This window comes from Penicillium solitum (genome assembly GCF_028829755.1).
Source record: "Penicillium solitum strain IBT 25940 chromosome Unknown utg000005l_segment0_segment0, whole genome shotgun sequence".
Taxonomy (NCBI): Eukaryota; Fungi; Ascomycota; class Eurotiomycetes; order Eurotiales; family Aspergillaceae; genus Penicillium; species Penicillium solitum.
This window is the reverse complement of record NW_027072125.1, coordinates 3492253-3514721: the sequence shown is the minus strand read 5'-3', so window position 1 is coordinate 3514721 and position 22469 is coordinate 3492253. Positions and strand designations below refer to the sequence as shown.

The 22469-nt window shown below is 47.9% G+C and overlaps 10 protein-coding genes across 10 annotated transcripts; 7 read left to right on the top strand and 3 right to left on the bottom strand.

Moving 5' to 3' along the window:
- Positions 1–1774: 1774 nt before the first annotated feature.
- On the top strand, positions 1775–3568 carry N7455_008935 (fatty acid desaturase; the record flags this gene model as incomplete). The annotated part of the gene is made up of 1 exon (XM_040960496.2): positions 1775–3568. One exon carries the CDS (start codon positions 1775–1777, stop codon positions 3566–3568), a length of 1794 nt encoding a protein of 597 aa, XP_040809063.2.
- A 905-nt stretch (positions 3569–4473) lies between these two features.
- Positions 4474–5550, top strand: N7455_008934 (putative glycosyl hydrolase; the record flags this gene model as incomplete). The annotated part of the gene is made up of 1 exon (XM_040960547.2): positions 4474–5550. One exon carries the CDS (start codon positions 4474–4476, stop codon positions 5548–5550), a length of 1077 nt encoding a protein of 358 aa, XP_040809015.2.
- Positions 5551–6153: 603 nt separating this feature from the next.
- On the bottom strand, positions 6154–6734 carry N7455_008933 (uncharacterized protein; the record flags this gene model as incomplete). Its single annotated transcript, XM_065606025.1, has 2 exons — positions 6154–6311; positions 6698–6734. The coding sequence occupies 2 exons, from the start codon at positions 6732–6734 to the stop codon at positions 6154–6156; spliced, it is 195 nt and encodes a 64-aa protein (XP_065460974.1).
- A 1754-nt stretch (positions 6735–8488) lies between these two features.
- On the top strand, positions 8489–10234 carry N7455_008932 (cation diffusion facilitator family transporter; the record flags this gene model as incomplete). Its single annotated transcript, XM_040960563.2, has 4 exons — positions 8489–8567; positions 8624–8670; positions 8721–8807; positions 8870–10234. The coding sequence occupies 4 exons, from the start codon at positions 8489–8491 to the stop codon at positions 10232–10234; spliced, it is 1578 nt and encodes a 525-aa protein (XP_040809026.1).
- Positions 10235–10918: 684 nt separating this feature from the next.
- Positions 10919–11796, bottom strand: N7455_008931 (uncharacterized protein; the record flags this gene model as incomplete). The annotated part of the gene is made up of 3 exons (XM_040960530.2): positions 10919–11238; positions 11297–11670; positions 11735–11796. The coding sequence occupies 3 exons, from the start codon at positions 11794–11796 to the stop codon at positions 10919–10921; spliced, it is 756 nt and encodes a 251-aa protein (XP_040809039.2).
- Positions 11797–12258: 462 nt separating this feature from the next.
- N7455_008930 (uncharacterized protein) lies at positions 12259–12732 on the bottom strand (the record flags this gene model as incomplete). Its single annotated transcript, XM_065606024.1, has 1 exon — positions 12259–12732. The coding sequence occupies one exon, from the start codon at positions 12730–12732 to the stop codon at positions 12259–12261; it is 474 nt and encodes a 157-aa protein (XP_065460973.1).
- Positions 12733–13822: 1090 nt separating this feature from the next.
- On the top strand, positions 13823–14260 carry N7455_008929 (fungal specific transcription factor domain-containing protein; the record flags this gene model as incomplete). Its single annotated transcript, XM_065606023.1, has 1 exon — positions 13823–14260. The coding sequence occupies one exon, from the start codon at positions 13823–13825 to the stop codon at positions 14258–14260; it is 438 nt and encodes a 145-aa protein (XP_065460972.1).
- Positions 14261–14443: 183 nt separating this feature from the next.
- N7455_008928 (fungal specific transcription factor domain-containing protein) lies at positions 14444–15441 on the top strand (the record flags this gene model as incomplete). Its single annotated transcript, XM_065606022.1, has 2 exons — positions 14444–14970; positions 15045–15441. 2 exons carry the CDS (start codon positions 14444–14446, stop codon positions 15439–15441), a joined length of 924 nt encoding a protein of 307 aa, XP_065460971.1.
- Positions 15442–16418: 977 nt separating this feature from the next.
- Positions 16419–18494, top strand: N7455_008927 (putative manganese ion homeostasis (Fr); the record flags this gene model as incomplete). Its single annotated transcript, XM_040960555.2, has 2 exons — positions 16419–16748; positions 16824–18494. The coding sequence occupies 2 exons, from the start codon at positions 16419–16421 to the stop codon at positions 18492–18494; spliced, it is 2001 nt and encodes a 666-aa protein (XP_040809001.2).
- A 1595-nt stretch (positions 18495–20089) lies between these two features.
- On the top strand, positions 20090–21782 carry N7455_008926 (sugar porter family MFS transporter; the record flags this gene model as incomplete). Its single annotated transcript, XM_040960526.2, has 3 exons — positions 20090–20187; positions 20249–21039; positions 21097–21782. 3 exons carry the CDS (start codon positions 20090–20092, stop codon positions 21780–21782), a joined length of 1575 nt encoding a protein of 524 aa, XP_040809018.1.
- Positions 21783–22469: the final 687 nt, after the last annotated feature.

Sequence of the window (22469 nt, the reverse complement as noted above, 5' to 3'; positions counted from 1 at the left end):
TCGAGCACAATACTCTTGGTGGATTCATTGAGTATTCGATTCGGTGTCAAAGGGCCCAGACTAACAGCCGAGACTGCAGTTGCTTTCCATGGTTTCTCAGTCTGTATCAATCACACTCTTTCGATATCCCTAACCATGATGGACAGTACCTTTACCAATTCTGGGCCATAGAAAAACTGGAGAAGGCTTTTTCTGTTGATTATGACACTGTCCTATCCGGACCAGAACACGTTGTTTGGTTTTTATATAAGACGCTTCTCCAAGGCTTCAACAACATTCCCAATGTTGGTGACCCAGAGTGGATTAGATTCGGCTTCTGCTATTGCACAAGCAGAGCACAGATGGAGCTCCTTGCAAAAGCTTACATCCAGCTTTCCACCCATTCGTCGCTCAATCAAATAGCAACAGCATGGGAGTCAGATAGATTACTTGATGTCATGGTAGCCAAAGGTATTTCGATATCAGCTCTCGTTTCCGATGGAATCTACCCCCGTCAACCTTCTCCCGAAACAATGGGCATCTACCGCTTCATGTCAGAGGTCGCTCACGGTCTCAGCGGGTGTCCAAGTTGCCCATGCAAGAACGCCAGATGCAAATTCCATTCCAAAGATGAGCCTTTGCTTTGCCAGGAATCCGAGGTCAACTACAGGTTCCATTCAGTCAATACCTGGGAGCGCTGGCAAATGTTGAATTTTTATTCCGGTATCTTCGCGAATCCGAAGTTCAATCCACAGAAGATGCAAGAAGCAACGCGACATCCAGATGCACACGCACTCGAAAAATATATCGAATCCTTGGTTCCGGGGTTTCATCAAGTAATCTGCAATGAACATATGACAGATGGAATGTTTCCCAAACTTACGTCTCGATTAAAATTCGAGGGCGTTCAGCCGTCCTGTGAATGTTTCATTCATAAAATTCCTGTCTCCGGGGGGGCGGACTATAACGTGAAGATAGAAATTGGTTGGCTCCGCGCGCAGTACGAAGAGAGAAATGGAGAGCCGGTTCCTGAATTATGAAGTGGGTGTGACAGATTTACCTGACAGCTGCCATTTGGCTTTCTCAAAGTTATAGCACGTTTGTCTCATGTCATAGAGGAGTTCGTTCTGGGCTCTATAGTTCCTAAAATGATATAGCGTACATGTAGGTACATGTACCTATACTCTGTTGCGCGGAATATGCAGCTTCCATATTAGAAAGGATAGCCCAGTAATATACCGTGTTAATCCTACTAGGCGGGGAGACTTTTGGAAAAGGTAGGTGCAGGCTTTGTGGGTTGATAAAGCTAGTTACCAGTGTGGACAAGCCAAGTGGTCCCTATAAATACCTATAAAAGCCTATGGTTTTGATACTCATTCGTATTGTCCTTTATCTCTGTTCGTTGGTTTGTTTCAATTGTTGGGTAAATTTTTAATTATATGCCACCGAGGATCCTATCATGTGCGGTATGTACTTAGTAGCGTACGGATATCTCCAGTCAGAGTAGAATCAAATCAGATACATATACCGGCCCCAATTGCTCGGGTGTTTCACAAGGAGACTCTTTTAACATTTGGCTGGATAGCTACAGTAAGAAACACAAACAAGGGGCGTATGCCACAAGCTTGGATGTCATCTCCATGAGCAAAGTAATCTCTAGAGAGCAAGTAAGTCAATATATCGATCTGAATATTTTTTGTCTCGTCGTCCGGGTGACCTACAGTGTGGTACTATATCATGCACGTGATATGTTACTATATGGTTGCCTGATCTGTTTCAAGGTTGACACCTCGTGATGCCAAGGAATCAACAAACATCAGCATACACCAGCGATCACTTCATTTCAATTTCGTTTGATGTCGAGCGTCCGTCATTATCAGTCCGGATTTTGAAGTCAACCTCCAGCTGCTCTACTGCACCCATCGTTGATATGGCGCCAGCCATATCACGCACAAATCGAGTGTGGTCTCGGAGAGAAATCGAGGGATTGATAGCAGATGGGCGAAAGATAATCATATTTGGTGATCAGGTACTCAAGGCCGACGCATGGATACCATATCACCCAGGTGGCGATAAATCAATATTGCACATGGTCGGTCGGGATGGAACGGATGAAATCACAGCATTGCACTCAGAGGAAGCACAGGCATATATGCAAAAGTATGTGATAGGAAGAGTACATGGAAGATGGGAAAATTTCTTGCCTCCGATACAGGGAGGAATATTCAGAACACTGGTATCGAAGGACGACGACGAAATTGAAGATGCCAGCTCATCTGGACAATCGACACCACCATCACTCATATTCGATACTGAACACAGAGGAGATGAAGTGCGTCGGAGGCGTGTAGGCAATGATACGCCTATTTCTCGGTCTTCATCCTCTGAGTCGGAATCGGAACAATTCGAATCTGTGGAAGCATCAACATCTCACGCGATATCATCAGACCTTTCAAAATATCCTCGTCTTGATCCAATGTCACAAGATGAGGTTATTTCAAAGTACCGCCAGCTCGATGAAAAACTGCGGTCCGAGGGACTCTACCAATGCCCATATAGCTCTTATGGTGTGGAATTTATCCGATACTCGACTCTTTTTGTTCTCTTCTTGACATGCCTTCACTATTCCTATTACGTCCTTTCCAGCCTTTTCCTCGGGTTACTCTGGCACTTGCTTTCATTCCTCGTTCATGACGCCGGTCATTTAAGTATAACGCATGGGTTCCACACGGACAGCTGCATTGGGATCTTTGTTGCAGATTTCATCGGTGGTCTTTCCGTTGGTTGGTGGAAACGCAATCACAACGTGCATCATATAGCAACCAACTCGCCCGAGCACGATCCGGATATCCAACATATGCCATTCTTTGCCATCTCTCCTCGATTCTTTGGTTCCCTGCGCTCGACCTACTACGACCGCGTTATGCCTTTTGACACTGCGGCACGGTGGTTTATCAAACACCAGCATTACCTCTACTATCCCATACTCTTAATGGGTCGTTTCAACCTATACCGCCTAGCATGGTCGTATCTACTAGATCCGAAGCAATCGCCTCGTAAAGGCTCAGCATGGTGGCATCGCTACCTTGAAATGACCGGCCAGGTGTTTTTCTGGTACTGGTCCGGCTACCGAACGCTATACCTCTCGATCCCGACGTGGTCATCCCGCATCGCATTCCTGTTTATTTCGCATATGGTCACCGCTCCGTTGCATGTCCAACTCACACTCAGTCACTTTGCCATGTCGAGTGCCGATGGGGGTGTCCACGAGTCGTTTGCTCAGAAAATGGTGCGGACGACGATGGACGTCGATTGCCCGCCTTGGTTGGATTTTATACATGGCGGTCTCAATTACCAAGTCGTGCACCATTTGTTCCCTCGTCTCCCTAGGCATAACCTACGCCGGGCGCAGAAGTATGTCAAGGAGTTCTGCGATGACGTCGGAATTCCTTACGTGATATTTAGTTTTACGCGCGGAAACCAGGAGGTCATAAGCAGACTAGGCGAGGTCGCTGAGCAATTGAGAGTGATGGAGGAATGCAGAAAAGTTGCTGCAAAGGACTTGATTGAGGGTCACCACAGTCATTGATTGTTTTTGTTTTGTTCCTTTCTTTTTGAGTATATAGCCAAAAAAAAAAAAAAAAAAAAAAGGAAATAGAATCCCATTGGGTTGACTCAAGCGCGGCTTTATCCCTCATAGTCACAATGCAATAGTTATCTAACCTTTGGCTACATACTCAAGGCGTTTTGCCATCGCAGTATCCCCGAACATTGTTTCTGTCTATAGCTACTTCTCTTATCCCAAGGTAGTCACAAGGTTAACCAGTTCACTTTGTGTGTGTCAAATCTTTTTGTATCGGTGCGCCATACAAAAGATATACAATTGCAAGATGCACGACGGCTATTATCCTCCATACAGGGCCTTGAGATAAAGTGATTACTCATGACAATAAGATTTCCCACCTGCAGGTTCCAAGGTTCCAGGTGAACTCTTATTGAAAACATAAAGAAACCGCATTTAACATGTTGAGCACTGAGCTTACTACTCACTTCCAACACGCTGCTTACGACTTTTTTCACTGTTTATCTTTTCAATGTCGGCAAAGAGATATACTTGACTTCCATAACTCAATCTATCGCTATACAACATACAACATACGGTATATATCGTCTTTCTGAGCAAAACGTCAGACTAGGGAACCTCAACAAGCCCCCTTTCGAATTCCTATCCTTGGTGAAGAAGTTAACATGAAACAATCAATCTAAATGCCACAAATGCCGAGGTCAGATAGTAACCTCATTGCGGGGGGTTCCCATTATAGGAATCTTCGGTGACGATCAATGTAACATCCCTCGCAACCTCAACAATTTGGACAATCTAAAGCAATCACAAGTCAAAATGGGAGTTCCCAAAGTGTTCACAAACCGCGAGAGGTGCTATATAGGCAATAATGATAACCACAAGATGGACAGTTTAACCAGCCTATAATCAAAATGAAATTCTCCACACAACTTCTTCTCCCTTTCTTCCTCGCTCTTGCGCCTTCAGCTTCAGCTGCTTCCCCAAGCGATCTTCAAGCGCAAATTGGTCACCATGTCATCTTCTCTTACCCCGGCCTCGAACCACCAGTCCATCTCCTCGACCTGATCAAGGAAGGCAAAGTCGGCGGTATCATTCTGTTCGGCGAAAATGTCGGTGATAACCTCACAACCACAATCGACAACTTCCAAGAGACTTATAAGCAGAGTCCGTACTATTCAGGCAGTCCTCTGTTCATCATGACGGACCAAGAAGGCGGAAAAGTGCGTCGATTGGCCGGCGGACCAGTAGAGAGCGCTAAGCAAATCGGCCAAGCCGCCGATCCGAAAGCAGCAGCGACACAGATGGGCAAAGATGCCGCGAGCACCCTAGAGGCATTCAAAAACAACGTCAACCTGGCACCTGTATTGGAAGTTTATCGCGAGACCGGAGACTTCGCCGATGCCTCACAGCGCTCCTTCAGCAACTCATCCCGCGTCGTCGGAACATGCGGGTCTGCGTTTATCAGCGCACAACAGTCAGCCGGTATCGTCGCATCTGCCAAGCACTTCCCTGGTCTTGGTGCAGCAGGCGCAGGCGAGAATACAGATCTACAGCCCGTCACCATTGACTTGACGCTCGAAGAGCTGCGCAAGGTGGATATGGCGCCGTATACTACGGCCATTGAGGCAGGTGTGGACATGGTCATGACTTCCTGGGCTATCTATCCTGCTTTGGACCCGACCTATCCCTCTGGACTGAGCAAGACTATTATCCAAAATGAGTTGCGGGGTAGACTTGGCTTCAAAGGTGTCACTATTACCGATGCTATTGAGGCGGGAGCGTTAGAGGCGTTTGGCGATCAGGCTGCTCGTAGTTTGTTGGCTGCGCAGGCTGGTGTTGATATATTGCTTGCGGCTAAGAGGGATGTCACGCAGGGAGAAGATATATTTAATTCTTTGCTTGCTGCGTTGGAAGATGGGTCGTTGGACCAGAAGTCATTTTCCACTGCGACCCAGAGAATCCTGGAGGTTCGGAAGAAGCTTGCTTAGATATATAACAGTTTGTGTATTATATAGACCGAAGCTATATTAACCCGGGTTGCCTTATATAGAACAAAGAAATTGAATCATAGATCCGGTACTGCATGTCTCAGTGAAGCCCCGAAGTAACTTAAAGAATAGTCGCCCAATTTTCACACTATGCAAGAGGCTTGAAATGCTGATCGTCATCTACCTATGCGAGCAGATCTATCTTGACCTGTCCATGTCAGAGACAAAGGACTTTGTTCTCACTCCAAGTAACCCCAATGCTATCTATAGGTTACATACATATCGCTAGCTGTGAAATATTAGCCGTGTAGATTTATACTAGTCTACCCAAGTTATCTGACCTGTTTCATAGTCAAAAGAGAAATCGTACTCCGCTAATCCCACCTGGGCAGCCTTCCTAGTCCATGGTAAGGAGAGAGCTTGCCTATGATAATCGCCCGTCATCGGTTTCAATTAATATAAGAAATTTTTCTTGTTGTATCTACACTAGCTAGTTATAAGATTCCAATTTAGAGTGAAGCACACACTTGCCGACGTGCATACTGAGCGCACAAAAATGAAAATTTCTCCCGACAACGCCACACACCACAGTTATTGCAAATTTCACCAATTGCACCAAAAAGCAAGTGATATGAACAAAAAGCAAAAATAACATGATAAGAGTGGGATTCGAACCCACGCCTCTTGCGAGACCAGGAAACTATTGCTAGTTGTGGAGTCAAGGTATACCTTAACCTGGCGCCTTAGACCAACTCGGCCATCTTACCAGTGAAGATGTAGTGATTATGAGAATATGGTTAGATAAATGGAAACAGAACCAAAGACCAGCATAGAATGCAGTATCACGCTTATGGTTCTCACTGACACAGTGCAGAGTACGGAGTAGATTTAGCTATCATACATGCATGTACTAGGGATCCTACTTCAATACAAAATGCCTTGACGCAATCAATCCATTTCTACGTAAGGAAAAGTTGGTTTCAAACATGCTTTCTATACAATCTAGCTCTTTTAAATATCTTGATTATCTTATCAACATGGAACATAGTTCAAGGCAGCTCGTGTGCAGACCCCACCACCCCACCCCGAGGCCGCCCAAAAAATTATTCAAAAAAGCAAAAAGAGATGACCGACGCAGGGATCGAACCTGCAATCTCTTGATTCGTAGTCAAGCGCCTTGCCATTGGGCCAGCCGGCCGTGCTGTTATGATATTTTGGGCTCAAATGTGCACTATAAGCGAAAATTAAGTCAGACCCACTTTTGATGCCTCTTTAGCCTTATTAGGGGCATCTATCGCCGTCGCAATTGGTCCATGCTTCGCTTTAAATATATAAGACTAGTCTAATAGTGATAACTAGAGATTGCTTGTTTTGCTTCTATTGATATCAATTTCAACATTTTACACATATATTTTAACGTCACCATAACTATGTAGGAGCATTATATATATTGTAATTCGGCCTGAAGATAGGATGTCTACTACCGGCTACTTCAGCTACTTCGGCATACTATATAGGCTATCCAATGCCATATCCGAGGCTACTTTATAACCCCATGGGTTTATGATAATACCCGCAAAAGGCCATTGGAAGTTAGGTGGATGAACCGGCATTGGATGGAAAGTGGAATGTATACGAGTACGGTGTAGAAAAAAGTAGGCCGTTTTACATAAAACACTCCTGCAGTGGGAATTGTTGTTCTCATCAAGTAATGGATCTTGTACCCCACATAGGTTCCCAATAGTGTTAAGTAGCTTGCGTGACTAGTTTAGCCACAGAAACATGAAAAACACCGCATGCGAGCATATATTTGGTTGCTGCTGCAATACCACGTAGTAACCATGGGAAATTGTGTACGTATAGTGTTGGGGATCAAGCAGAGTCCGCGCTGGAATGTACAAAATAGACAGATATTGTTGTGGTGTGAAACATATGTACTTCCAGAAGTTAGAGGCAAAGGCACTGCTTGATTTGGCCCCCACTGTTCTAGGTCCATATCATAAAAAAATATAAAAAAACGCCACAAACAACGCGTGTGGCAATATAATAGCGCTAAAGGTACTAGGCTATAGAGAAAACTACGAGTTAGGGCTTTCACGTTGTGCGATATCCTGGTATCAAGGTTTCTTAAGAGCTTAGCGAAGTGAGTACCTTACGAGTTAGGTCCATAAGCGGCTATTGTCGAGAGAACAGAGGAGTGAAAGCACACCTACCTACGGAGTACAGATACCTATAACATCCGCAGTGCAGCTGTAGTGATAAGTCCCACTGGAACTGGTTGGTTTCATAATAATTTCGGGTGCGGTAGGATATCCCATGCATTAAAGGGTGCTTTCGCAGGGGTTCTCAGAGGAGATACAGCCACATGCGGTTAGAACATACAGTGTATACCAGGATCGATAGGAAAGAATTGACTCATGGATTGGTTCAGAGGCCGCAACAAAATACTGAAGGTCCGATCCAATGGGAGATTTCCCATAAGGCTAGGGCGATCTTGAGCACGGTAGGTGGGCCTCTCTGAGATCAAGCCTGCGAAGACAAGAAATAAAGAAAAATTGGCTATAAATCGAAACCAATCCCTGCTTCTTTTTTAGTGCTTCTTTTGAGACATGTATTTATGTGAAACTGAATGTTTAAATAACAAAGGTCCTACTTCGAACAAAAGTCCCAAGTGGCTGAAAGAAGACAAGTCTCGCCACCACGGCCGGAGGTGGTTCCGCCCTAGCCATTTTGAGCTCCACTGCGTCAACGGCCTTTGATTATCCCGGCGCTTCTATTTTTTTTGGTCCTTTGAACCCCTCTTGTCTAACTCTCTGTCATTCTCTTTTTCTTTTCCCCATTTCCATTACAGGTTCTCTGTATTCGACTGATTCAACGCTCACCCCCTTTTATTCCGTGGAGCTCTCACCGAGCGTGCCGCAAACCGCAAGCTACCATCATGGGGCTATCCAAAACGAACAGGATCTTGATCCTGCTGGTCATCGATACAGCATTTTTCTTGCTTGAATTAATTACTGGTTCGTATCTTGATAGCTTGATCGTATGCGACCGGGTTCTGACTGTGATTTCCTAGGTTATGCCGTCCACTCCCTTGCCCTTGTCGCCGATTCCTTCCACATGGTACGCTGCCATCTACGATCTTGCTCTCTGGCCGAAGCTAACCCGAATAGTTGAATGATGTCTTATCCTTGTGTGTCGGATTATGGGCAGTCAAGGTCGCAAACCGGGAGACCAGCTCCAACACGTACACCTATGGCGTAAGTCGATGGCCAATACCAACCCCGAAGGACGATCTGACAATTGGATTTTTCGTATACAGTGGCAACGAGCGGAGACACTTGGTGCCTTGGTTAATGGCGTGTTTCTAGTCGCCCTGTGCATGTCGATTTTCCTGGAGGCAACTCAGCGATTGTTCGAACCCCAGGAAGTGCAAAACCCCCGATTTGTTTGCATTGTTGGCTGCTTCGGCCTAGCTTCCAATATCATTGGATTGGCGCTATTCCATGACCACTCCCACGGACCCGGCGGCGGCCACGACCATGGTCACGGTCACGATGAACACGACCATGATCATGACATCGAGACTGGTGAGCATGATCACGATCACGATCACACCGCAATCGCCGATCAGAGTGAGGACATGGTGGGAGCTACCGCTGGCTTCGGTGGACCCGCAAGCGTGCCTCAAAACACCCTCACGCACTCTGCCACCGAACCATCCCGGAAACAGCGCGACACCCAGACCCGCGGCTCAAGGAGATACAGCACAGGACGCGGATTCGTGAGCCCCGACGATATTCCCGTACTTCCCGAGAGACTAAGGCAAGGAATTATCGCCGCCAGCCAATACCGGAATGAGCAATCATCGGATTCAGAGAATGGCCATGATGAGGATGAGATCCCAACTGAGCGTTCAGGTCTTCTGAGCCACCGTGATCGCACCACCAACTACACCGATGAGGAGGGAGCCCCAGTCAAGGTCCACGACCATCGCGATGAAGATGTCCACAAGTCTCACAACCATGCTCAGCCCAAGCCGAAGGACCAAAAGAAGGGTCACAATCACGACCTCAACATGCGTGGTGTCTTCCTCCATGTCATGGGAGACGCCCTCGGAAACATTGGTGTGATCGTTTCTGCGCTTGTTATCTGGTTGACGGACTACGAATGGCGCTATTACGTCGACCCGGGCATTTCCCTCGTCATCACACTGATCATTCTTGCATCCGCCATTCCGTTGTGCAAAGCTGCCTCGCGTATCCTTCTTCAGGCCGTACCCCCCGGTATGAGCATTGATCATATCAAGGAGGACATTGAGGGTCTTCCTGGTGTCATTGGTTCACACCACCTGCACGTTTGGCAACTCAGTGACACCAAGATCGTGGCTTCAATTCATCTCCAAGTCGACACCGAAATCAAGGGTGAAGGTTCGGAGAGGTACATGCGTCTGGCCAGACAGGTGAGACGCTGTCTCCATGCCTACGGTATTCACTCTTCGACTATCCAACCCGAGTTCGCACCGGAAAGTGACACCGAAGACAATGGACAAGCATCATCTTCTCGGGACACCGATGACCACGTTCCCAGTCGGGCTGGGAGTCTTCGGGAGGGTGACCCTCAAGCATGCCTTTTGGAGTGTGACACAAACTGCGCCCGAGGAGGCCAGTGTTGCCCTAAAAAGTGAACTTGATTCCCTGACGTGGTGACTTTTCACGCACCTTCGTTCCTCATTTGGCACCATGACCCCCAAACATCTCACCCCTACGGTTTTCCTATTCAGATACCCTATCTTTTATCCTCACCTTCTTTGTTTTGGTAGAACCACAGACTTGTCCCACTCATTCCCCATATTAATTGTCTGGTTTTTCTTAGAAGTGGTAGTTCTCCCTTGGGCCAACCAATTTTGGGGAAATACATGGCAAAGCATGCCAATAGCACCCTATTTTGGGACATAGACCCACTGACCCGCTGTATTCTTTGGACCGCATTTTTTTATGTACTTCTATTTATCTCTAATTCAATACCTGCGAATCAACCTTGGAAATGTACTTCATGTGTATTTATGTATGAAGTATAATATGATAAAAGTGACTTAACAAGGAACTGATAAATGCGTGTTATGTGATAGTATTCATCGAACAATCTGTGAAATAATATGGAAACAATATTAAAAACCGGACTTGGCATCGCCGCGTCCATTAGAAAGACAAAAAATGTCACATCAGGTGTATAAGCTGCGGTTCCAGGAAACGAAATCTTGTAAGAGTAGCCAACTAGCAGTGGGCAGCCCATGTCCTATGGCTGTAGGCAGGCACCATTATATAGTAATGGAAAATTTCAACACACCCTTCCTGCCAAATCGGATTATTCAAGCAGTTCTGGACTCGTCCGTCTTCTTGTGTTGATGATCAGGAAGCTGTTTCAGGGGAATGAGAAGTGCTAAGAGAACGGCCGCTACCGCACCAGCCAGATTAAAGGCGAAAACGTCCTTGATCCCGACCATATAAGCATTGGTCACAGCTGTAAGCTCTTCGCCTGTAAAAACATGCTGGACCTCGGCTGCGCCTGTGCCCAGGGCCAGTGAGCTGTCGATAGTGGAGTTGGAGCTCTCCAACGTCTGTAGCATCCGGTTGGCGAAGAGGGACTGCGCCACGAGGACGAAATAGGTTCCGCTGATGGACTGACACACTTTCCTGGGAGTTAGTGAAAAAAACTCTTTACGAAGAGAGACAGGAGGAATTCATACTGAGCATGATACCAGTGGAGCTTGCCACGTCTTCTGGCTTTGAAAAACCCTGAACTGCAGTCATGGGGATCTGGTTACCCAAGCCGAGCCCAAAGCCATAAAGAACCTGAGGCCCAAGGTAGCGGGCCTGAGATGTGTCGACTCCCATCGTGTAAAACAGAGCCATGCCGGCCACCATGATGAGTGCACTGGTTAACTGAAAGGGCATGAGGTGGTGGGTTTTCCCGACGAGACCACCGCTCATCACAGCTCCCAAGGAGAAGAAAGCCAGAAATGGGAGTGTATCGACACCACTCATGATAGCGGTCTTGCCATGGATAGGTTGGAAGTACATAGGGAGGTAAAACATAACCTGGTAGAACGAAGAGTTGGAACTAAGTGACCACGCAATGTTAGCTTAGGGACAAGAGGCTAGAGAGGGAGTGACCGAGTACTCACATATAGCACCACAAAGCATTAGCCCATGTCATGCGAGGCCTTAGCAGCCTCAATGGCACCATAGCTCGAGAGCCTTGGAATCTTTCAACTATAAAGAACATGATCGTGAAGGCAATTCAAAGAACCAAAGTGGCAATGACAACACCAGCGCTCCAAGGTTTGGTCTGGCCACCCCATTGTAGGGCCAAGGCAAAGCACACGAGAAAACCGAGTAACGAAGAAAACCCAGGAAGGTCAGGCTGTAAAACAATCTCTTTCCAACTAGCCGGGACAGGCTTGATGTGCCCGGGTACCCTTAAGAACAGTAAACACATAATAACAATCGGACCTCCTAGAGGTAGATTGATCCAAAAACACCACCACCAAGAGACCTCACTTGTAAAGACACCACCGAGAACAGGCCCGAGGATGGTCGATACCATAAAGACTCCCATCCAGCTACCGATCAACACTGGACGTTTTCTTGGCTCGGCCACGACACTAATAAGAAGAACGGATCCACCAAGAGTCCCCGCAGCCCCCAATCATTGAATTGCTCGACCGATGATTACAGAAAGGCTGTTCTGAGCAGAGGCAGCGACAATGCTGCCAACCAAGTAAAACACCACGGAGCTCAGGTAAACCCATTTGATACGGGGATATTTATACATCTTACCCCACATCGGAGAGGATGCCCCAACGAGGAGAAAAGTGGCACTTCCGTACCATCCGACATCGTTTAATTGGTGGAAGTCATCGGTGATGCCAGGAATAGCGGTTGCAATTATCCCAATCTCGAGGGCGGCTAGGAGAGTGCTCATGAAGATGGTGAGCATGATGAGAAATAACCGTAGCCCCGTTATGTAAGAAGGTTCTGCGGCCAAGCCCTTCTCATCGTCATGCTTCTCTTGGTCACTTTCTGCTGGCGTGTGCTGGATATCGCTAGATGAGGTTGTCCGATTAACCACCCTCGAATTGGTTTTCGACACTTCCCCCATGTCGGGGTTTTCAGAAGACATAGCTCTTAGCCTTTTCGCTATTCTGTAATTTGACAGGCCGGTAAAACGATTGGGGGGTTTTAGTGGCCAGAATATCTTGTGGGAAAGGCCGTGGGTTTCGATGCAACATTTGTGGAAGCATAAATATAGAAAATATATTTAGTATTCGATGAATTGACGACAGGGTGCCGAGATTATCAATAATTAGTAAAGCTATTAAAAACAATAATCTCTCCGTCCACCAAAGAACTCGCTTCCACCTGGGCAAGTGATTTATCATTCATCCGCCGGATACCAAACATCGAAGGAAGCTTAATTTGGATTAGCGTTAAGCTTGTCCGCCGGACCCGTAATAACTAGGCCTATTAAGGACTAGCTTCACTTTCGACCGCCGGCCCCATCTAAAAGGTCACCCGTTTCGACCGCCGTCAGGCAAAAGAACCCCCTTGCCCACCGGCCATCCGCCGCATGTTTTTTCAGTCACATCTCCGCAACACCTGGGCATGTCAAGTCTCGGTCAACCTGTAGATACGATGTCTCCGCCCCATGCAAAGCGCCAAAAGCTCCGCAAGGGGACCCACAGCTGCTGGGCATGCAAGCGGCGGAAAATGAAATGTGTATTCGATCCGTTCGATAATACAATCTGCAAGCCATGTCAAATTCGAGGATCTAAATGCGTTAGCCAAGAGTTTCCCGAGGACGTCTGGATCCCTGATACGCGAACTGGTGGAAGAAATATCAATACCGACCAAGGACAAATACCTTTGATGTCCAGTGAAGATGGAAAAGGATCAGGATATGGCATTCTGACACCAACATCCACGATTCTAACAACCTCGGCTTCTCTGGACTTATATCGATCACCACAGGTGTGTTTTCAAGATCCTCCTGCCATTCGATTGTCACTCATCCCTTGTCTTAGCAACCATCGCCCGAAGATCGTGTCTTTTCTAATAACTCTGGAAAGCCAGAAATTGAAGTACCAGTCTCGCATAATAAACATGAGAGGCTTTCACGGCTCTTACATAAATCACTGCCCTCACAAAAAGACACCGAGCGAATATGTCAAGCCGGGGGTGATCCTTTGATCCTCGCCCATGAAATCTTAACTATGCCATACGACACCCTTTCCAAACCAGCATTGAAAACGAGTGAAACTCTGTTAAATGTCCCCAATGTAAATACACACCCTGTTCTGATAGCAAGGTATATGCTCCAGCTTGCCACCGTCTTACAGCATCTACACCCTGATCTCCACGAAGGAATAAAGAGTCTTTCAGAGACGCCGAGGGCCACAATGGAACGATTAGCAAATCTTGCTATCGATCTCGTGATAACAAGAGATGAGTTTCTTGGGAGCATTGAGGGTTTAGAATGCATAATGATTGAGAGCATGTATCAGGCGAATATCGGAAGTCTGCGACGAAGCTGGGTATCAAATCGAAAAGCCATGGGAATTGCTCAGCTGATGCGTCTTGACCGATCGGATCATCGGACTCAGTTCGAAGTGCTCGACCCAAACACAAGATGCCACCCACAGATCATGTGATTTCGAATCGTGTTTCTGGACCGCCAACTGTCTTTACTACTGGGTCTTTCTCAAGGATCGCTGGACTGTAGCATGGTATCCAATGTGATGCTTCAAATAGACACCCCCAGGGGCCGCCTTGAACGAATCCACTGTGTTCTTTCATCGAAGATTCTAGAACGCAATGCTTCAAGTTCTCATTCAATGCCCGATGACTACTCCACGATGAAAACCCTCGACCTGGAGCTTCAGAAAGCGGCAAGGGAACTCCCTAGCAAATGGTGGTTGGTACCAACCCTGAACGCCGGCTTAACCGACTCGCAGGCTCTTTTCTGGGACACACGGCGATTGTTTGCTCAGGTACTTCATTACAACCTCGTCAACCATCTCCATCTACCTTATATGCTTCGCTCGTCTTCGGCCGGGCGGAAATATGAATTCTCACGAATCACATGTGTCAATGCCTCACGGGAAGTTCTCTCGCGCTTTATCACACTCCGCCGCTTTAATAGAATTGCCTATAGCTGTCGCACAATCGATTTCCTTGCTCTGATGGCCGCCATGACCTTGCTGTTAGCTCACCTTGATAGCCACTCAGAGGCAGAGAATATACTTGCTCATCAATACTTGAGCGACCGTGCCATGATTGAACAGGCACAAGAGAATATGCAAGAAGTCAACAGCTTGAATTCAGATGCAATGAGTGCACAGAGCGCCGAATTGCTACGTCGGTTATTGGCCATTGGATCCGGGCCGTTGGATGGTTCCCAAAAAATCAGCGTGCAGGAATTAGCCACTAAAACAGTGTCGATGGACCAAATGACGATGATGTCGTTACTGTAAACATTCCCTATTTTGGCATTGTTAAGATTTCCGGCGGGGGTATACGCAAGGAGGCTCCAAGAAATAAATATCCTCAACAACGGACAGACTCATTTAACCCTGCCGAAGCCATGAAACCACCTGTGGATGCTCGTTTTGATCGACTCGAGATGTCTTCCATGTCGCCAAATCCTTTGACGGCCACTGGAATAAATGGGTCTGCATCGAATAGCGTACCTCAAATTAATAATATCTTTTCGGATCCTTTCTTCCAGAGTCCTGGGTTGACCGCTGGTAGACAGGACTGGGCATTCCAGGGCGTTGACATAGCTTTCTTTGACAACCTCATGAACAACGGTGGGACCGGGGATACTGGATAGTCTACATAGGCCCCGAGTATGAAACCAAAATTTCAATTGTGTAATTTCTCCCCAGTACTGGATTCAGCTACCATTCAAATATTGCAAACATCTGGATATACAAATTGATGTAGTATGTACCTTGTATGAAACCCAAGTAAATGACACATTCTACCTACGATCTAAGTCAACGTACAAGTTATTCAACCAACCCTCCTCCGAAATCATCAAAATTTCTGTCGATATGCTCACGTAGTAGGTGCACCAAACCCGGGTGTTGGCAAGTCAAGGTGATCTGCAAGATCGCTCTGATGCCTCGGCAAAGTCCAGCACGGCCTAAAGCGCCCTGGTCCATCTTTCTTACCTTCGTTTGAGCCTCCTAGCAGGCCCAGCACGCTTCGAAACGCGTCCGTTCTTTCGTCCCGCACTTCCCTCCGAATGTCTCTAAGTCTTGGGCAACCCACCAGCATATGGGTGAATGTCTCCTGCGCCCCCGCACGCGCAGCAGTTGGAGTCGCGAATTATAAACCACTATCCACTTACTTGACAGGGTAGTGATTCGTACATTGAATTTCGAAAACGGCTTCCTCTCAAAACGCTCACGATTTTTGCTTCTTGGACCATACCCAAAACAAAGCTCCAAATTTGAATTTAATGCCAACTATGCTTGACTTGCAATACAAGTTTGCTTACTGGAAGACGGGTGCGTTTTTAAAGGGTCTGCACGTGACCGCCCCATGTCTGGCGATCGACACATCTCGACCCAAAGCTTAAAACAAGTGCGTGTTCTGCAAATCCCCCTGTCTTAAACTTGTACACCATGGCATGAACCTTTTCTTTTTTTTTTTGTCTTTGATTCTTCGCCATTCATTCTTTTTGGTTCTTTCCAGTATGCCCAGAGCATGACCAGTCATTCCTTTCTTTGAATCAGCCCCGTCTAGTCCGGGGTCGAGCCACCCTGTCACGTAATTCAGCCTTACTGTCAAGCTAAGCCAAACATGACATTCGCCTACCCACGCAACACGGGCGCTTCTTCCCTTCCCTCCTTCAACCAACATCAGTCGTCGAGACCACAAAATATATTCAGTCGCGTGTGGGACTCCATCCCCCCAGCGGCAAAACAATGGCTTCCCAGCAGTGTCAGTGGGGAAATTGGCAGACATCGGGAGAGTGAAGAGATTAAGACAACGGCATTCAACCTTGTCAGACGTATCTTTACGATACCAAATGCCATTATTTTGCTGTGGATGTTCGCAATTCGATGGGGTGAACGGACAGTATTTCAGGACAGCATCAACAAATGCCTTTGGGATAGCTGGGAGGAATGGGTAAGTTGACCGTGGCACACCTGTCACAATCCAGTTTACTTGCCTTAGCTGGTGCTAACAGTTGAATTTATCTAGCCTCAAGATGCCACACCGCACCACATTGCCTTTATCGCCGACCCCCAACTCGTTGATCCCCACACTTATCCCGGTCGACCATGGCCTGTGTCGACTTTGACGGTCAAATACACCGACCAATATATGCGACGGTCATTTTCCTTGATACAAGATCACCTCGAGCCTGATTCAGTGCTGTTTCTTGGGGACCTTTTCGATGGTGGCAGAGAATGGGCCACGGCTACAAGCAGCAGCCCCGAAGCGCGGTGGAAGAAGTATACAGACTCCTTTTGGAAGAAGGAGTATGGGCGATTTATTAAAATATTCTTGGACCCGTGGGAGAAATTAGTGAAGCCACCTGTCGATGGCCGAGGGCGCAGAATGATTGCTAGTCTACCTGGCAATCATGATCTTGGGTTCGGTAACGGCATCCAGGAACCGGTCCGCAATCGCTTCGAGTCCTTTTTTGGAAACCCCAATCGCGTCGATGTTATTGGGAACCATACTTTTGTTTCAGTGGACACTCCCTCGCTGAGCGCGATGGACCAACCCGATCCATTGACGGGCAGCTCTCCGACAGCCAGCGATCAAAACCGTCCCATGCGCCCGATCTGGAAAGACGCAGATGACTTCCTGGATAAGATGGCCATCCACAAGGCGAAAGCGGAGACGGACGAGCTGCGAACGCTGCAAAACCAGACTGAGGCGCATACTATATTCGATTACCGTATTGTCGACGCTGTCGAGCCCGCCATTCATAAAAAGCCTCAACCAGCAAGCGTCGGCTTTCCTACTATTATCCTCACACACGTCCCTCTCTACCGCAAGCCAGCTACTCCATGTGGTCCTCTCCGCGAACGCTATCCGCCCTCTTCATTGGACGAGGAACTGGCAGAGGACGAGCCTAACTCTCTGAGAATTGCCGGAGGCTACCAGTACCAGAATGTCCTAACGCAGACTGTTTCCACCGAATTGGTTTCCAAGGCAGGACCCAACGTCGTCCAGGTGTATTCCGGCGACGACCATGACTACTGTGAAGTGTCTCATCGGGAATTCAACGGCTCGCCCAACGAAATCACAGTCAAAAGCATTTCTTGGGCGATGGGAGTCCGCCAACCAGGGTTCGTACTGACCAGTCTATGGAATCCAATCGACCCCAAGACAGGCAACGCCATCCAGGACGGATCATCACCCACTATCCAAAACCACCTCTGTATCCTCCCAGACCAGCTGGGAATCTTTTTCTACTACCTCACCATCCTAGGCCTTAGCGTCTCCATCCTCCTCCTCCGTTCCATCTACCGCGTCCTCTACACCCCAGAACCATCCCCATCTGGCGCCCTCCTCCCTCTCACTGAGCGCCGATCTCTCCCGCACCAGTACCACACCTCCGGTGCGTCCAGCTCCACCCTCTCATCCTCCACCCTTTCATCGGCGGGTAGCCTAGCCAGCCGCAATGGCATGACAGCCTCCACCCGCTACCCCGGCACTCCATCCCCGCAAGATGCCTACCGGGGCACAGACGATGACTTCGGGGCTGTTTCCTCAAAGGATAAGGCTGCATGGCGACCCGCCTTAGCTACCCGCTCCCGATCGACAGCATCCCTGATTGTCCGGGATCTGTACCAATCTGTCAAGTTTGTGGCGCAAGTGGTGCTGACTGTGTATTTCATCCTGATCTGGCGCTGGTAGCTAGTCCGGCCGGTCTCTTTTTTTCGCCTTCAGCGTTCATAAACATAATAGACAAGCATTTCGCCGGAACGTGCCTAGGTGGCGTAGTCCTAGTTTCTGATTGATCGTGTGATCTGTTGCCTCGTCCTCGTGATACATAAAAATAGAAAGAAAAAAGTAGAATGAGCTAGAGCTCTGATGGGTTACATCAGCCCCCAACCTAACCTGCGTCACTTCTCGGCCAAACCCACCAACATCGACTGCCACATGCTTATTCCCCGGGTCTGGCACCGATCTGGCTAGCCACAGACCACCGGTGTCTCCGACGATTCCCCGTAAGCGACCAATGTCGGGAGAGCTTCGGGTAGTCTGTCCAATCCGCGACTCGGGAAAAATGGCGCAATACACGGGACAAGCCATTTTGTTTGGTTTTTCCCCGGTAATTTTAGCCCTTTTGGCACTTGCATGTCCTCGGAAAAATCAAACTTCGGAACGGGGAAATTAAGCGTCTCATACTTTTTTCTCTTCCCAATTCGGCTCCGGTGAACTCTGACCAGATCATCAACATGTTCGGTTATTGGTCCTGGAAATCTCGGGCCCTTCCTCCGTACAGGTCTGGGGAAATTTCGGGTCTGGGGTGAGGGGAAAAGATGGGGGAAACTTATTCGAACAATTGAATTATTTCACAGTCTTCCTACTATTCCGAGTAAAGTGTGAAACCTCGTATAATACCCGTGGACACTTTGCAACTATACCAAAGACCAGCCCAATTACAATCCCGTACGGAGTACAAATTGCGGAATTATGTAAGAAAAATTTCCAAGGCCGTTACCTTTTCCCCGATGCGGGACGCCGATACCGATCGGCATTAGCCCAACCCGACTCCCCCTGTTTTCGGCCTGTCGTGTCATGTGGTATGTAAAAAAAAACCTATTTCCGTCCCATATTCCTAAGACATGTTTGTACACATCGGAATAGCCGAAATCGATACAATCCAATGCAATACTGTGTATGTACATTCTATATTCTCAATGTGTATTTTTGCCGATCATACTATGCAAGGAAAGTGCAAACCCAGCGTAACGTAAGGTTCAGGGCGCAGAAAAGAAAAACCTTGGGACTCGGTTCGGCGTCGAGCCAATTCCAGTGTTGAGCCAATGACCAGCCCGGTAGGAGTCCGGGGGCTGAGTCCACTCAGCTGCCATTGGCTTCTCCACTTTCGGTTGAAACTCTATCCCCAGGCCTAAAACATCCAGAAATACGTGGGAATGGGGAAAATACTGGAAATGCTATTCTGGGATTGGACAGGATGCAGATGCTTTCTCCCTTGGGCTGTCTAGGTGGTTCCACCTTGCGCTGTTTTCGGGGTTTGTTGATTGCAAATTTCCCCGGGCCTGGAGGGCCATGTGGTTGAGAATTTGGGGACTGGGGAAGTACAAATAGAAGGGATTGACCTCCAGGTTTCTTGTTTCTTTTTTCGTTATACTTTACTTATTCTGCTCTACTTTCTCCGACTTTTCTCTACTATATCACGCTACTCTACCGAGTCCTTTCTATACTCACACAACACATATACCTCCTTGGCTTGAACTTGTTTCTATCTGATCACATTCACAATGGGCTTCGCTTTGAAGAGGCCAGATGATGCCGTGGGCTCTGCTGCCCCGGCTATCATGATTGGATTGTTCGTTGCATTCGGTGGTGTTCTCTTTGGGTACGTGCCACTTTCTAGTTCTATACTCCTATTCTCAAAGACAGGTCTAACATCCATCTAGATATGACACAGGTACCATCAGCGGTATCCTCGCCATGAAGAAATGGCGCGAGATGTTCTCAACCGGCTTCATCAACGAGAAGGATCACTTCCCCGATGTCACCTCCTCCCAATCATCCATGATTGTCTCTCTCCTCTCAGCTGGAACTTTCTTCGGTGCCCTTGGCGCCGCCCCTATCGCTGATAAATTGGGTCGTCGATGGGGAATGATCGTTGAGAGTGTCGTCTTCGTCTTCGGAGTCATCCTCCAAACCATCTCAACCTCTATCCCCCTCTTCGTCGCCGGCCGTTTCTTCGCCGGTCTGGGTGTCGGTCTCCTCTCCGCCACAATCCCCCTCTACCAATCCGAGACTGCACCCAAATGGATCCGTGGTACAATCGTCGGCGCCTACCAACTCGCCATCACAATCGGTCTCCTCCTCGCTGCCATCGTCAACAACTCCACCAAGGACCGTGATGACACAGGCTGCTACCGAATCCCCATCGCCGTCCAATTCGCCTGGGCTATTATCCTCGTCGTCGGCATGCTGGTTCTTCCCGAAACCCCCCGTTTCCTGATTAAGCAAGACCGCTACGAAGAGGCTACCAAGGCCCTCGCTCGTCTCCGTCGCATGGACGTGAACGATCCCGCCGTCGTCGCTGAGCTCGCCGAGATCCAGGCAAACCACGAATACGAAATGCGTCTTGGAAAGGCCACTTACTTGGAGATCGTCCGTGGATCCCTCGGCAAGCGTCTCGCAACTGGCTGCGCTGTCCAGGGTCTGCAGCAGCTCGCTGGTGTTAACTTCATCTGTACGTTTCCTAATCCCTAACTCACTGCCCCTTTTCACACGCTAACAAAATCCACAGTCTACTACGGCACCACCTTCTTCCAGAACTCCGGCATCCAAAACTCCTTCGTCATCACCCTGATCACGAGCATAATCAACGTCGTCTCCACCTTCCCCGGTCTCTACATGGTCGAGAAATGGGGTCGTCGTCCTTTGCTCATGTTCGGTGCTGTCGGAATGTGCGTCTCGCAACTCATTGTCGCAATCGTCGGCACAGCCATCGACTCCGACGTCTCGAACAAGGTCCTCATCGCCTTCGTGTGCATCTACATCTTCTTCTTCGCCAGTTCCTGGGGCCCCGTTGCCTGGGTCGTCACCGGTGAACTGTTCCCCCTCAAGGCTCGCGCCAAGTGTCTCTCCATCACCACTGCCACCAACTGGCTGCTCAACTGGGCTATTGCCTACGCTACTCCGTACATGGTGAACAGCGGACCTGGAAACGCCAACCTCCAGTCTAAGGTGTTCTTCATCTGGGGTGGATTCTGCTTCGTCTGTGGTGTGTTTGTTTACACTTGCATTTACGAGACCAAGGGTCTTTCCCTTGAACAGGTTGATGAGCTTTATGCTAAGGTTCCCCGCGCTTGGAACTCTGTTGGCTGGGTTCCTGCCGTCAACTACACTGAGCAGCTTGAGTTTGATGCTGGTGAGAAGAAGGCTGAGGCTGCTACCCACCTTGAGAGTGTTGGTCCTAAGACTGAGGCTTGATTTTGATATTGTGGCATGTTTTTACGATTTCCTTTTTCTTTGTTTTATAAATACTTGGTATAATTTGAGCGTGGCGCCTTGCTGAGTGGTCCATTATTATTGTGATATGGTCTTATGCTATGAGCTGAAATATGATTTTTATTTTCTATATGATTTTCGATTCTTCATTCGTAAACTATATACTACATAGTGGTAGATATAAGGAACTATACATTCCTACTGGATATAGAGTACAAAGCAAACAAGACCTGGAGAGGCCAGATAATAATCCAAAATTGCCCCTTTCTGCTTTCTACCCGTAGTTCGGGACGTATTCGGTCAAAAGGAACCTTTGAATTACTGATCATTACCTGTTTTGCTAAGGTTATAACTCGGCATCCTGGCCATTTCGCCGAATGGGTCTGTGGACGGTTTAATTACTAGCGTGGTATCACCTTGGAAAACGCTCCTACCATTTACCCTGTGAGCTTTACCTTGTGACCCTACCGCCATCTCATTCGCCATTAATCGTCGACTATGGCATATTTTCATAATAACAGCTTATGCAGCAAACTAACCAGTCACGGTCTCACACAAGGGGTCAACGGGATCGAGTCAATTCTCGCGCGTCAGACAAAGCCCCTTCCACAAATAGGCCAAAACAAGACGAAGTTTGCAGGTTATCATGGTATACAACCCTTTACGCAT